Source organism: Eleginops maclovinus, chromosome 3 (genome assembly GCF_036324505.1).
Source record: "Eleginops maclovinus isolate JMC-PN-2008 ecotype Puerto Natales chromosome 3, JC_Emac_rtc_rv5, whole genome shotgun sequence".
Lineage (NCBI taxonomy): Eukaryota > Metazoa > Chordata > Actinopteri > Perciformes > Eleginopidae > Eleginops > Eleginops maclovinus.
In genome coordinates, this window is record NC_086351.1 from 17,155,403 (window position 1) to 17,171,057 (window position 15,655).

Genomic DNA, 15,655 nt, shown 5'->3' on the forward strand with positions numbered 1-15,655 from the left:
ACCAAAACATACTTGTGCACAACACACTCCCTCACAACTTTGAAAAACACTGGTAGTCTCTGAGGAGAGCCGGCAGTGTGAATGAAAAGAAGCTGAATGTAGCTTTACAATCTGTGCCCAGTCAACTGTGTTGGCCATTGCCCAGGCTGAGAGTTGGTACCCCAGAACATAATTATCCACAGAACAAAAGTAGGACTGTACATTGGCAGTCATTATAGAGGTCTCCCTGAACTCCATACTGATTCAGTCAGCAGTTCCTCAAAGCAGATAAAAAGGTCCCAGTTTCAAGAAGAGGACACAAATGGGCATTTTTTGATCGGTCTAGTTGGTAGATGTAGTTGTGCTTAGGCAAGTCAAGCTACTCAGAAATGGTTAGAAACATATCTGTTTTGTAGTTGAAAGTACACTTGAAGGACAAATGCTGTTTTCTTTCTAGAGATGGAATCGAAGTAGTCGTGGAGAGTTTCCCAAATATTTCTTCCAGGAGGCGGGTAGAGTCCCATGAGCAGCAGCCCTACAGGAAGTGCAACTCGAATCGGCTTGTTTATAAGTGTCAGTGTCTATATTCATAAATGTCAAGTTGAAATGTCACCAACACCACACCGGCCTGCCAAAAGGCAACACAACATGGTGATTTGGTGTTATGCTATCTTTAGAAAATCGCTGGCATATGAGTAGAAGCACACACACAGTCTCTTATTCTCACACACACACACACACACACCACACTGAGGGCAATATAAACAGCTTACTCTCAAGTGTCATTAGTGACCATTTGCTCTGGATGTGCTCCCTGCAATCAGCCCATGTTTGGATTGCCTTAACATGCATGCCCCCATACACACACACACACACACCCACACAAGCACTTACACACAGACAGCTCTGATAAAAAATCATGAGAGCTCTGAAAAGTAATTTGACTGCGGCCCAACAAAAGGAGTGTTTTCCTAGGATAATCCCTGACTGGGACGGCAGGGGTTCTGTGTGTTTGATTGTGTGTGTACCAGAACCCCGGAGAGCGGGTGTCTGTGTTTGTGTGTCTGAACTTGTGCAATTGTGTATGCGTGTGTGTGTGGGATCAAGCCAAGCAGCGAGGGTTTTATGCGGGATTTCATTAGCAGGGAATAGGAGATGTTTGGCCAGGTCATCCACCTCTGGCTCCGGGACAAGAGTGTGTCTGTAACCAAGCTAAACTGTTTTTAAGGTCAAACACTGTGGACGTTTTACTGCGTTTAAATGTGTTTCTTTATTTATTCCTCTGAATTATGAGAAAGACTAGGTACATAGGTTGAGCACCAGAGTTAGTTCACACCTGGAACTGTCCTACTGTGCTACAGGGGGGAAAAGAAATGTGTGTCAAGGATTTAAACCTCAATGTTTAACTGCCAGTAAGTATCAACTGGAGGATGGAAGGGAAAGCACTGTGCTTGGTGAAGTTGACGGTTTCTTGTGGTTTTAGGATTCTACGTTTTAGTTATTAAGTGCCATTCTTTTCAAAATGTTTTAGTCAGTGTTGTTTTTTTGTTAAATCATAAGAGCATTTGGTTATAGTTTAATAAAACAATGAAAATAATAAGGAATATAAATATTTGGGTTGATCATTGTTTTGGAATGAATGCTCATCGTTGAATCTTGGGGAATGGAGGCTTCATTTTTTCATTTGTTAAAATAATGTTGACATGAGGTGGCAGCTTTCTTTCAGTACAGGCAAAATTACTCAGCAAATAAAGTTTGTACTTTGACCTTAGAGTATGCTTTAAATATTCACGGCAAATTTGATTAAAATACAGGGATGAGGAGTGAGCTCTTTGCCTTTATTTCCATGTCTACAGCCTGAAACTAACCGTCAGGGCTCAAGCTGGATGTATAGTCAGCACAAGGAGTTAACAGTAGTCCTGCTGCTGATACCTAGGGTGGAGGTTTGACTCATCGTTCAGCATGAGATTTTCAGGTCATATTGCCATTTAATTATTTTCCCACCATTCTTTTATTACCTCCACCAAGGAGGTTATGTTTTCAGTAAGTTTTCATGGTTTATTATATTTGTCTGTTTGTGAACAGGACTAAAATAAATGTACTAACTTGGTAAAAATTTGTAGCATGGGCCAAGGAATGACCCATCTGAACTCAATCACTGGGCAGATGCATGCAATATTTTTCACTTATGGAAACAGCCTTGGCAGAGCTGTGTCCTCGTCGAATGCTCTTCTACTTTGCAATATGTGTACCGCTGGGAAGGTAACACCTTGTTTGATAAATAAATATAACATTGGTCTGACCTAAGTGTTTGAAGCATCCATGTTCCTGTAATGGAAAATAAAAGTTGACCTTTTTTTACAATGACACTTCTTAGGGTTATCCAGTGGTTTCTGCAACTGCCTAAATGTGTGTAAAGCCTTGCAGCAACCCTTTAGTACATAACTAAAAACGAGGAATTACAATCACGTTTCCTTACATGTAAGGTTTTCTGGTTCATGCCTGCATTTAATTTCTATGAAACTTGAGTTTGGTATAGAGAATGCTACCAGGGGCAAAGAAAACCATTATGTGTGCAAAATAAACTGTATAAAACATGTACAGTACAGATGAATTTATAGTCATCAGTGTCGGTACGCCTAACCTGTGTTTAAGGGCGAATGTGGCTCGGGGGTAAAAGGTTGTCTACCAATCGGAGGATAAAGGCTTTGATCCCTAACCAATAATGTCAAAGTTTCCTTGGCCAACAGTACAGAGATGCTTTGATTTGGATAAAATAAAGTGTGCCCTATGCTTTTCCAGGGATGGACACGTTAATTACAAGAGTAGTTGAAACTTTCCCAGTAGCAAAAGATGATCAGCTCTTTCTTCACGTATTCTATACTGATGAGTCAAACTCTCTTTCCAACAGCTAAGACTGCACCAATTACTGTCTGTGCTCTCCAAAAATAGATAGGATGTTAAAATTGTGTGAAATATATGGTTGCTGAAGTAGCTGAAGAGACAGGTAAATGACAAAATGACTGGAATGTGTGAAAGATCACAGATCAATTTCTGCTAACTGTGTAAAGATATTCAGAGCTGGTATTTTACTTAACATGTCTGACCTGAGCAGCCCTGAGACAAAAATAGACAGAGGAAAAGACAAGGAGAAGAGAGACTGTGAAAAGGAAAGGAAAGGAAAGAGGAGAGAGAGATAGGAGGAAGCAACAGCTAAGTAGGATAAGGAACAACATATGGGGGAAATTCCCTCAGGCCATTCTTTCAATTATCTCTCTGGTCCCTGGTGTGGGGATCACTCGCTCACCAACGCACAAACCTCCCCCACACACCCTCCCCTCACACAAAAGAAGAAGAAAAAATGCGCCGACCAAATCCCCATGCTGATGATTATAATGACATCATGGAGTTAATGCACATAATGTATGCAAATTATGTTGTGTTATATTGTGTTTGAGACGTTTTTATTATATGAATAGATTGGGTGTGCCAACATAAAATAATTATAAAATGTCTTGCTTACATTCAAACAGTCTGGAATGAATCTAGACATGTTTAACAAGATGTTTAAATGTAAACAATTATGAAGTTTTTTTTCCGACATATTTTTACCCCTAGACAATCCAGAACAGAAGAAGATGGGTTGATTAAATGCAAAGTGTATTACAAACCTGAACTAGAGGTGTAATATAATGAAGCCAGCTTTCATAACAAATGTAATTTCATTAACCAAAAAACAAAAACAAGCATCCTTATTATACTAGGATGCATTTTTTGTTTAATTAAAGGAGGGAGATAACACAATTCATAATGGCAGTATCTGTGACAGAACGGAGGTGTAGGTGTAAAAAATGCAGGTAACATCTGCCATGTGTGATGTGCTGCCTGACTAATGCCCACACTCAGCACTTAGCAGGGATATCGTGGGTCAACATGCTTTGTGTAAAAAAAATCCCCCAAATAGGTCGGCTAATGATGCTAAAGCTAGGAAGAGACCCTAAGACACCAAAGCCCACAGTTGTTTTCTTATTCTTCACATGATATAATAGTACATGTTTTAAAGGGAACGATACATTAAACCAAAGGTAGATTAAGTAGAATCGAAGCATCACATGGCGCACCAATACCCCAATTTGCTCAAATAGGGGAAAAGTGCTATATTTCTATTTAGAAAGAGAGATGTTGACTACAAGAATAATTTAGTAATTTGCTTTCCATTGTTGACTAGTTAAAACAAATAATTCACACTTTTTACACATGTGAGACATACAGTACAGCTGCCAGCAGCAAGGCCACTCATTTGACAAAATGCAACAACTTCCTAACAGGCATGTTAAGAGACACTGCACTCGTGTATGTAAAGATCAACGTAGACACTACATTGTAAGAGCCGACACACAGAGCTTACATCTCAAAGAGTATGATATCAGTAGAGATTTGTTTTAGAGCACTCATCTTTCAAGATCTACACATTATTTGCTAAAAACTGGAATAATGTTTGCTGCTGGAGAATATTAGACCAATGGACATTCTATCAGGAAGTGCTGGGGACTGATGGAGCCCTCAGCAATTTCCGTGGTGTAACTGTTCGAGGTCGAGGGCTCTGACAGGGGCTTTTAAGAGGCAGAGAATCCATTAGACAAGGGTCGCTACAAAGTGGCCAACTATTAAAAATGCAGCAGCACCATTATTCCCTGACCCTGCCTCCAACTTCTGTCTCCTTCACTGCACCACTCTTTATTTCCCTTTGGATCTCTATCTCTTCTTCTTTCGCATTCCTTTTGCTACCGCCATCTGTTCTCTTTCTGATATCTCACTCTGCTCATCTCCTTCAAATCCCTTTTTCTCTACAATCTTGCTCCCTCCTCCACATATTTTCTATTACAAAACTGGCAGGGGTGTAGCCTCTTTCACCCCCTCCTTGCATGTGCTGACCCGCTGCAGCTTTTGCACTCCTATCCGACATAGCGAGGCACTGGTCAGCCTCCTCTACTGTACTGGGACAAGAATAGAAACAGCCCACAGAGAATAATAAAATGGACATATATGGGTGGTAAGGAGAGTCCCTTTTAAGCAGAAATAACCACCCAGGCCCGGCAAACTGAACAGATGGTAGGAGAGGGAAAAAAGAGTAAGAGAAAGAGCAGGGAAAAGAGGGAGCAAGAGTGTTGGGAAGGGCTTTAGAAGAAGGCGACACAATGCTGTTCTCCATTCTCTACATTGGCATATGATGATATCAAGAGCATAGCTTGAGATCCCACCAAAAGCTTAAACAACAAGCATATGATAATACTGTGGGTTGTAAAACTGCAGCGGGTGCAGGCAGGTTGATGTGTGAGGAGAAACAGGGCATGAGCAGAATGCATGCCGTGCCATAAAACCTATACCCTCTGTTTACTTTGCACTCTTCACACACGCACTATTCAGTTTCTATATGTGTGTGTGTGTGTGTGTGTGTGTGTGTGTGTGTGTCATGTGGGCTGAATAATTTATGTTCGCTGTTACTGCTAAGGCGAAGTACTTTATGTTTGACAAGAGGAGGAGCAGAGGCTTGGAAGGAAACAAGAAGGGAAGGTGTCTTACAAATGCATGTAGTCCTTCATTCCCTCTTACCTTTCTGATATGTACCCATCACAGCTAAGCAAACACTGACCACATTTATCTGCCGCATAATAGAGAGTAATTGAATGTGAAAAGCTCATTTGAAGGGTGGAATATTGTATTTAGACGTCCAGGCGTGTCCGTGTGTGCCATAACTTTGATATCAGCTGAATGCTGTTTCTCATTACCCTCATTAAAGCTCCTCGTGTACCACTGAGCATCTTAGCACACTGATCTGCAGCAAACTCCTGATCGGCTGCCTGATAATGCAACTTCACCATTCTGCTTCTCTCTTATCTGGCTCTTAACGATAATCCTAAAAGATTCATATCCTCAGTCAGTCATTATCAAAAGGTGAGAAGTTGATGAGGATGACTATGATTGATGATGATAATGTTTCATATGTAGAGAGGTAAAATCATGTTTGAGATAAGACAAAAGGCATAAGTGGAAAGGAGATAAGAAGTATTTTTTCCCTCTCATGAAAAATAACATTTGAATGAGAGGGAAATGATGAAAACACTTGGCAAGGTAGTGCAAATATAAACCAGTTCTGGTGTTCTATTTTAAGCACTTACAAAAAAACTATAACGATAAAGATCCTCGAAAGATAATGATGATATGTTTGTTAACTAAAGATAAGAAATGCCCATATTACCTTAGGTCTCTGTCTGACTCTACAACATGTTTTCAAATGCTTATTCTGATTAACAGAGGCTTTATGGTTGCAATAAACAAATGTATGTAAAATAATGCATTTCCCTTTTCAAAACCAAGTAGCCACTACCGTAATAAATGCCCCTTTTCAATGTCAGATTTAGCTGTTATTGTTTTGAAATATTCAGTTGTGACATATTGCAACCCAGTCACAGGAAAACACTCAAGACGTCACAGCAACAACCACAAGCTATGATAATTAGTTTTGCACTTTTATTTGGCCCAATTAGGGATTTCACAGACTGGATTTCCTGAAAAATGCTTTCAGTAGATTAAATCATTCCCTCTAAGTTACAAAATAGGCATCAACAATGCACCGACTGAAAACTCACTCACAGAGGCAATTCAGAGAATCCAAAACCCTGATTGTACTTAAGAATGATAGATTTGCCAAATAGCTTGTCCCCCCAGCTATAACGTATATAGTTACATTTTACCAAATCAAACAGGGGAGGCAACAACGCAGCTGCGCCTCGGCCTTAACCCTCCCCCTGATCCCCTTAAACCCTCTTACAGCCATGATGAAGGGCCACTAGGCTCATAAGAGGGCATGCTGTCCCTCCCCACCCCCTGCTAATGTACGCTAACTGTACCTATTGCCCATTATGGAGGCAGAGCCAGTGCAATTCTCTGTTTAATAGCCACACATTTACATGTGGGCTGTCATCAGGCTAAGCATTGTTAGTCTAAGCTAGTCATTTCATAACTGCCTTTGTGTGTTGCGTGTTGAAAGAACGCTATTGTACGCCAGTGAAAGCAGCGCACACACACAAACACAAACACGCAGGATTGATTTCAACAGGAGTCTCCACTCTAAGAGGCCATTTACATCTCCAATCAGATCAGTGAGAAGGGAGGGGCTCAAAGAGAGGTGGTGGTGTGAAGAGCCAAAAAGGTGACCCAATAATAAATACGACTGCTTATTGTTTTGTCCCCTCTTATTCATTGTACAAACAGAAAAGAGCCTGAAAGCACCTGCACACCTACATTCACACCTACACACATTTACAAGCACAAACACTCCTCATATTTAAAGTCTGAGAGCAGCGCAAGCAGATCAAACACTGGACTGTTGTGAGGGTCCATATACGGCCTCCAAAACACATACACACACACACACACACACAGACACACACACACACACACACACACACACACACACACACACACACACAGACACAGACACAGACACACACACACACACACACACACACACACACACACACACAGAACTGTTCCTCTGGGACCCGGGTGAGCTTTAATGACAGCAAGCTGCACAAAGAAGGGGTCAGGCAGGGGAGTCTCTGTTCAGAGGCCGTACACAAGCTAAAACGCACACTCACATCAACACAGGGTACACACATCCACGTACGCACACCAAAGTGAGCCAATGTATTCAGCCCACGTTCACGCACACGTTGACGGAAAAAGTTACAGGCTCATGTACAGTCACGGATACAAAGCTGACATACAGATGGAGCTTTTATTCATATATGGATAGATATGCGAACACACACACACACACACACACACACACACACACACACACACACACACACACACACACACACACACACACACACACAGATACAAGCGAGAGGGAACACTGGGGAGGATAGTATCCAATTTGATTTGACCTTGACAGCAGCGGGAGGAAGGGAGGGCTGGTGGGAGGGACAGAGGGATGGAGGGGAAGGAATGAAGTGATGGTCTGGGCCAGATGCCTGTTGCAGATACTTCAGAGAAATTAGATGACCTTGAACTGATAGAGATAAATCATAGAGCAAGACACAGCAGCGTGACACGGTGACATCAGCAGACAAAAAACGGCATGAGAGATGCGCATGAAATTTTGGAGTTAATCTAATGTACGTTGCGTACCTCATGTGAAATAAACCTACAAATTAAAACTCTATTGAACGCTCCGTGATTCACTGACAGAGCTGATTATAAATGTTCAAAAATTTGATTCCCTTTCACTTTCATTAGAAATCTGGTGCAATCACTACCGTTTGCGACAAGCGTAAATAGGCAGTATTAATAAAGAAAAAATACTGAGCAAAAAGCTGCCAGAAACCCTGGTTGTCAAAGTTTTCTGAGCATAGTATTTAAAAAAATTAAAATAAACAGAGATGAACTGTGTATTTGTTCTTCGTAATTCTGTTCAGGGAAAACAATATAAAACAAAAGAAAACTATTTGCCAAGAGACAATTACCATATAGATCTTTGGAGTTTCTTTCATTAAAAGGAAACAACACAATTTATATTACCCAGTTGTAGACATGCATTTACTCTTCCAGATTAGCCAGCAAAAAGACGTGCTCGTCATTGCTGATGTTGTTTATTACGGAATCGCAGATGTGCTTTAACAACAGCTTCTGTTCTTAAAAACATCAGACAGCGCCCAGATGTGAGCCTGTGCAGGTCCCAGATCAGAAGATAAGTCGCTGATGTCGAAATGCTGCAAATACAATCTGCTCGTCATCTGAAAGTATATTGTGCAGTTAATTGGAAATGTTAATCTTATTTTGTGAACTAAAGCTAAAGAGCTGCTACAGCGGATGTGTTCAAGCCAATTAATAAAATACTACATATTAGTCAGCTTCTACCTGATTGAGCAGAATTTCTGAAAAGGTTATAAACTCTTAATAGATTGATTAACCCAGACTAACGGTATAAATATGCCTACAACGTGCCCCCAGGTGAGCGCATCTGAAAGATATACTGTATTTGTTCATATTTCTTTAATGATCCGTATCAGCTACAATAAATCCCCCTATAAGGAAGTTTCTGTTGATTGGATCTCTTCCCGAAAGGCTTTCATCTGCACATCAGTCGTCATTAACTGTAACATCATGCACTTGTGGCATTTGTAGCAAAAACGTCTTCAATGTGGTTTTAATAAAATCTAAAGATGCAATGTCTCGGATCCACGACAGTGGAACTGTTTTAAATTAGAAAATTAAAACAGGCAACATCCACTTGTGATCTTTGTGTTTGTGCAGTGGCAGAAGCTTCTTTCAACACATATTTATTTATTTAAATGCTATATTTAGGGTGTTAAGTCTTCTTTTGGAAGAAGTTAAGAAATGATGAGGACATTTATAATGTTTAGGAGATGTGGGGCTATTTGACAGCTATTAGGTTTTCTTGAGTGCATCTTTCAACTGTCTAACAAATAAAAAAAATGAAATATCAAGATTGGAAATTGGCTGGAAGTTCACTATTATAGACTTGTTCTGAAATCTAGGGAAATAAACCTGAAAAAGACAATCCTACCAATGTCTTATTGGTTGCAATAAAGTATAAAGGTCTTCACATTCCTTTAAGATGGGTTGCTATTAGACTGCAAATGAATCATGCAGTCTAAGTATGGTTCAGGGTTCATCCTATTTTTAAAAGTGGAGCAATCATTTGCTTACCTGTTCTTCCCACACTGTGTCCACCCAATAGCATGATCGCTCTATTCTCAAAGCATCCCACTCCTACACTTTTATCTTTGCATCTCTCTCCATCTCTCTTGCCTGCTGACAAGTACAAATTTACTAAACATTGCAGCAAACCTGCCAACTCCTCACACTTACTATCACAGGAAAGAAAAACAAATGAATCACGGCAGACAAAGGGATATGGCAGGCTGGGCGATATGATGAAGGAGCCATCAATCAGGACTTTTGCAATCCATTTTCCTCCTCTTGGTGGTAGAAGACTCAGAAAGGAGAATATCTGATGTGTGCGTGTGTGTGTGTGTGTGTGTGTGTGTGTGTGTGTGTGTGTGTGTGTGTGTGTGTGTGTGTGTGTGTGTGTGTGTGTGTGTGTGTGTGTGTGTGTGTGTGTGTGTGTGTGGATTTGTGCTAAATGTGAGTAAGACAGAAGGAATAAAAGTCAAAGAACCGAGAACAGAAGCTGAACTTGGTTTTGGTAATTGGAGAAGTATATCAGGTTCCAACGTCTACAGCATGGAATCATGGGTGAGTGGGGGGCTGGCCAAGTGACAAGGACAGGTAGAGGTTGTGAGGGTGGGGGTGTTATGACAGAGAGGGACAAAGTAGTAGAGAAAACAAGGACTGAGGAAAGGGGGGGCCTCATGCCCTGAACTTGAACTTGGAGTTGGTGGGGTTGCGGTGAGGGGAGGTCTAGGGTCAAGTGTTTATTGTGGAAGGAAAAGGAAAAACCCAGCTGAGTGACACCTAAATCTCCCTGCTGGGACAGAAGGGGGAGAGGGGACACAGGGCCATTTAGCAGGCTGTCTTGTGGGGGCCATTTTGCACTCGTTTTCAAACATTTATGCCTAAAGAGACTCAATTTTGCTCCTTTTTTTGCTTGCTAAAACCCAATCTTAATCTTTATATATGCTAGGGACTGACCCCTTTTTGGATCCTGGTACATCAGTTAAGGAACATGATATTACTCATGGGTAAATTAAATACGTCAAGATTGTTATATTGTCTTGAAATGGCCCTGATTGGGAAGGAGATTTAAAACAGGTAACTCGAGAAGACACAGTGTTTATTAAAAGAAGGGTTGCAGGATGGCATCAAGATGACTTCGTATTTGCAACATACAAACATTGCCGTTGAGTTTGGAGGGGTAAAATAGGTCAACATCGATGACCATCCTACCTTGGTCTGGAGATAGTGGGGGTAGTAGTAGGTGTAGTGGGGGTACATTGGTTGCTGCTCCAAACGTTTTCCCATGTAGCTGGAATCCAAATGAAGGTCCTGGAAGCTGGAGTGAGAAGCTCGCAGGTGAGGGAACAACCACTCCGATGGGGCGGCCAGGATCCTTCAGACGAGTGGAGGACGTAGTGGGAGAACGTTCTCCTCTCACTGAGGTGAGTGTGAGAGGTACACCGAGAAAGAGAGGGATAAGACGACAGATCGTACTTGGGATTTCAGTCTGTCTACTTGTCTGGGAGCTCAAAAAGAGAGACAGAGAGAATGTAGCAAAAAAGGAGTTGGGGTCAAAGGAGGTGAGGAAAGAAAGATATTAAACAGGTAGCAACAGGAAACAGAAAACAAAAGGGGGAATTGAAGAGCAGGACAGAGAGAGGGTAAAAGGAGAAGGGAGAAGAAGAGGAGGAGGAGGGAGGAGGAGGAATGGATGGGATCCGGTTGCCGGTTCCTTGCACTCTCCGCTCTAAAAATCAGACCCACTCTTCTTCTCTGCTGCCCTCAACATGCCCCTCAATTTGCTTTCTCCACCGTCCCTTGCTCTTTTCTGTCTCCTTCTCTCTTCCTGTGTATCCGTTTCCCTGTCTCCTTCTCTCTCTCTCTCTCTCTCTCTCTCTCTCTCTCTCTCTCTCTCTCTCTCTCTCTCTCTCTTTCTCTCGCAACAGACGAGAGCCAGATCCCACCGGGAGCTGGGTTGTATCCTGGGGAACACACACTGTCCTCCGCTTCTATCTTCAAAAGACAGGGAGATCAGCGATGAACTCACACATGGATGTGGAGCCGAGGAGGAGGACGAGGAGGAGGAGAGAGGGTGGTCTGGAGCTGAAGCTGTGACTGCCTTTCTTCTCACTCTCTCTTACTCCCTCCCTCTTTTGTTAAGCTCCGGGGGACAGATAGGTAGATATGGCAGGAGCCGGCTTGGAGGATGAGCAAAAGAAAAAGCCTCTGTAAGAACTCCTCTCGCTCTGGAAGAAGCAGATAGTCCTATCCAGACGCGCACTCACACAGAGGAAAATCCCCTCTGATCCACAAGGTGCCTCCTACAACTCTTTCTTTTCTTCCCCTGCGATCCCTCTATTTTTCTTCTCAAGTTCCTTCTTCCTGAAGGCTTGTTTCCCACTGTGCCTGGCAGCCGTCACTGTGTTTGTGTGTGTTTGTGTGTGTGTGTGTGTGTGTGTGTGTGTGTGTGTGTGTGTGTGTGTGTGTGTGTGTGTGTGTGTGTGTGTGTGTGTGTGTGTGTGTGTGTGTGTGTGTGTGTGTTTGTGTGTGTGTGTTGTGGTGGCGGCGGCGGCGGTGTTGGTGGTGTGTGTAGTGTGTTGTGTGGCTGTTGCCGTCTGCTCCACTCTGCGTGCTGAGGCAAAGAGGGGCTCGGCATCAGCGCAGCTACGCTCCTCCCTCCCTCTCTCTCTTCTTCCCCTCTGTCTGTGTCTCTCTCCCTCTGTGTTTTTCATGGAACTATAGAACAGTGGGAGTGGTTGGTCGTGCCCTTGCTCAAGACCTATTGCGTGTGTGTGTGTGTGTGTGTGTGTGTGTGTGTGTGTGTGTGTGTGTGTGTGTGTGTGTGTGTGTGTGTGTGTGTGTGTGTGTGTGTGTGTTATTTGCACTACATAGAAACTGAGAGAAAAAGAGAGAGACAGAGATGGGCTGTTCTGCTGGCAGATAGGCGGAGCTGGGAAGGGAGCAAGAAGAACAGTAGCTGGGGTAAAGGGTGAGAAGAGGATACAGGAGGAGCAGAATTTGGAAACAGAGAGGCCCCCCTACTGGCACCCTATAGGTGCAGCAATGGTATATTTTCCATAATAAAATCTGACTTTAACTATTTGGAGAAAGTCCTTTTTTTCCTTTGCTCTTGGCTGTTACTGAATCGCAATTTTTCTTCTAAACTTACTGCATATCACTTTCATCTGGCATGACCAACATACAAACACATGCTTGAATGACCCTCCAAAATGTGTGTCTGAATGCATCAGTGCACACAGTGTTGCTTAATTCACACGTGCCTAGTAAAGGGCCCAACATGGACTGTGCATTTGGCGGTTGTGTGGCACAGTGACCCACTGACACAGTGCTGCCTGTTATGTGATGTAACCAGGTTTAAGTAGTGCTCTTACATAAGCACAGTGAGCCATGCATGAAAAGACTGCTCTGCCCTCTGACTGCAGCTGTGTGTGTGTGTGTGTGTGTGTGTGTGTGTGTGTGTGTGTGTGTGTGTGTGTGTGTGTGTGTGTGTGTGTGTGTGTGTGTGTGTGTGTGTGTGTGTGTGTGTGTTTGTATGTGTGTGTGTGTGTGTGTGTGTGTGTGTGTGTGTGTGTGTGTGTGTGTGTGTGTGTGTGTGTGTGTGTGTGTGTGTGTGTGTGTGTGTGTGTGTGTGTGTGTGTAAAGGAGACATGGGTTGGCAGAAAACGCAAGTTCACTGCAGTGGAGAAAAAAGGGCATGAGAACAGAATGCAAACACAAAACCTCTTCTGAAGATAAGGCTTTATTTCTTGTGGGCAACTACACTTCACTGCGAAATCAGTGTGTGTGTGTATGTTTTTGGCACTATTCATACATGTCTGTCTGACTTTTTATAGGATCCTGGTGTCAGCCGTGACAATAGAAAATAAAGACGTGTTCAGCTCAGAGGTTTACCAACAACAAAACCTCTCCAGAAGAAGCGGCATGTAAAAATATATTTTGGACACCTAACTCTTTGCTGCATATCATTTTTCAGTTTTTTACATGAGATATAACACACCCTTTACCACCAACCATGTTTGATCCAGATTAGGATATGCTGGACAAGATAAGGAGCAAGAACAACTATTACTACGTCCCAACATACCAACAACATACGCTGAAGCGCCCTAGAGGGTGACTTTAAATGCTACACCAGTTTCTAGAAGTGGCCAAACATTGTGTTCACCACTGACTATGACTGTGTTTACATCTTACAACAGTGAAGCTAGTCAAACGTTCAGCAAGTCAAAACTATTATTACTTGAGTATTTTCTTACCTCAGTACTGCTGTGTGAAACTGCTCTCTGAGCTAATCCTATCTAACACAGAAACTGTAACATTATGCCTGGAGGGGAGCCTGGACTCCATGAATCTGTCCCTATTTGGATCTGTATTGTCTTGTTTACCATGTGACAAATTGAGTTTATTCAATTCATAGATTAAAACAAGTCTTTGTTGTACATTACATGCTGTTAAGTGTACACAGTTTTAGCTATGCATTGCCCCTATCACTTTTAATATGTTCTTAAATCAGTTTCTTCTTGAAAATGTTTTGTGCTACAGTTTAACCTGGAGATTTGTTGATATAGTGCCAGTAGCTTTTACACAGTTTCTAAAAGTCATCTGAATAACCTTGTGATAGCATGTTTTATGATCATAATTATCATATATTAACAGTGGCAGACATTCTCTGCCGCCCAGAGGAGCGCAGGCAGGAAGTTAGTCATCAGGTAAATTGCTGCTCAGCCTAGATCGCTTTGAGTGGAGTTAAAGCATCACTTGTAAATGGAAATCAAGAAGTGTGCACTGCACAGCTGTAGCAGTCAGGTTGAAGCCTTCAACTGACAAGCAGTTAAGTTTAGCACAAAAACAGAACAGTGTTGAATCAGAATGATTAGTGTGGATAAAAAGCTGCTTCTCAAGTACAAAAGATACAATGTCCTCTCATTTTTAAAACATTGGATACATTTTTATCTCATACAAAGTCAAATAAGTTTACATCGATGCTAGCAGCATTAGTGCTGCTTTAAACTATATGGTAAAATCTAAATGCTAACACAGTATCAAAGTTAACACTGAGTTTTGAGGTGTATGTTAATGTCAAAATGCTGTATTTTGTCATAAATAAAATATTGGATTTATTTGGAAACATTTTAACCATCAAAGTTACTCCATTTTATCCTAAGGTGAACAGGAGTGGATGTACTGAATTTTATATAGATCCTTCCCACATCCGTCTGTAGGATTCATCCTCTGGGGATCACAAATACAAATGTAATTCCAATTAAATGTTATATAGTATTTAAGATTTTTTATTCTGAAAGGTGGGGGGCAGAATGATGAACCAATAGACCTACAGTTTGATTTTGAGTTAAAAAGAAAAACGGTTTTAACAAAAATTCCTGTCTTGTGCTACATTACAAATACTCACTTTGAGAAAGAAATAGTGCAAACACTATACAAGTACTGATGGTGCAACAATCGATACAGCTTACCGTCTTACCTCAATGAATGAATATTTTGATCAAGATCAGTTTGTTTTCACGGCTATCCTGTAGTTCATTCATAGGATCCGCTCCTATAATAAAGTTGTATCTCTGCGATACTATTTGGGCTCCTGTTCAGTGAATTAGCAAAATCCATTTTCTAACCTGTAACAACCAGGTCATGATCTACACTCTTATGGGTGGCTGTGTGAGCTCATCTTGCACTAATTCCAGCCTGATCTTACCAGTGAAATATATGAACATGTTGCAGGGCTGCTGCTTGCAAAAAAAAGCAGGCTGTATTGATTTTGTTGGACGTGAAGTTGAGCAGTGTGCATTGCCTTAGCAGGCAGAAGGGTTATATGCACACACAGCTAACAGTTTGATGGAGGACGGTTATACATTCATTCGACGGCACTCTGTGTGGAATGCCAAGTAAGAGAGCGATACTTGGATATCAGGTGTGTGTGTCCATCTAC

General features: G+C 41.9%; 1 protein-coding gene across 1 annotated transcript in view; it reads right to left on the reverse strand.

Annotated features, from left to right (window-relative positions):
• The window catches only part of LOC134862003 (RNA-binding motif, single-stranded-interacting protein 3-like), a 105,065-nt gene extending 92,789 nt beyond the window's left edge, over nucleotides 1–12,276 (reverse strand). Inside the window, exon 1 of the mRNA XM_063879651.1 lies at nucleotides 10,921–12,276. Coding sequence (XP_063735721.1) covers nucleotides 10,921–10,995 — 75 coding nt within the window. The 5' untranslated portion in view covers nucleotides 10,996–12,276. The remainder of the gene's footprint in view (nucleotides 1–10,920) is intronic.
• Between the last annotated feature and the right edge of the window lie 3,379 nt (nucleotides 12,277–15,655).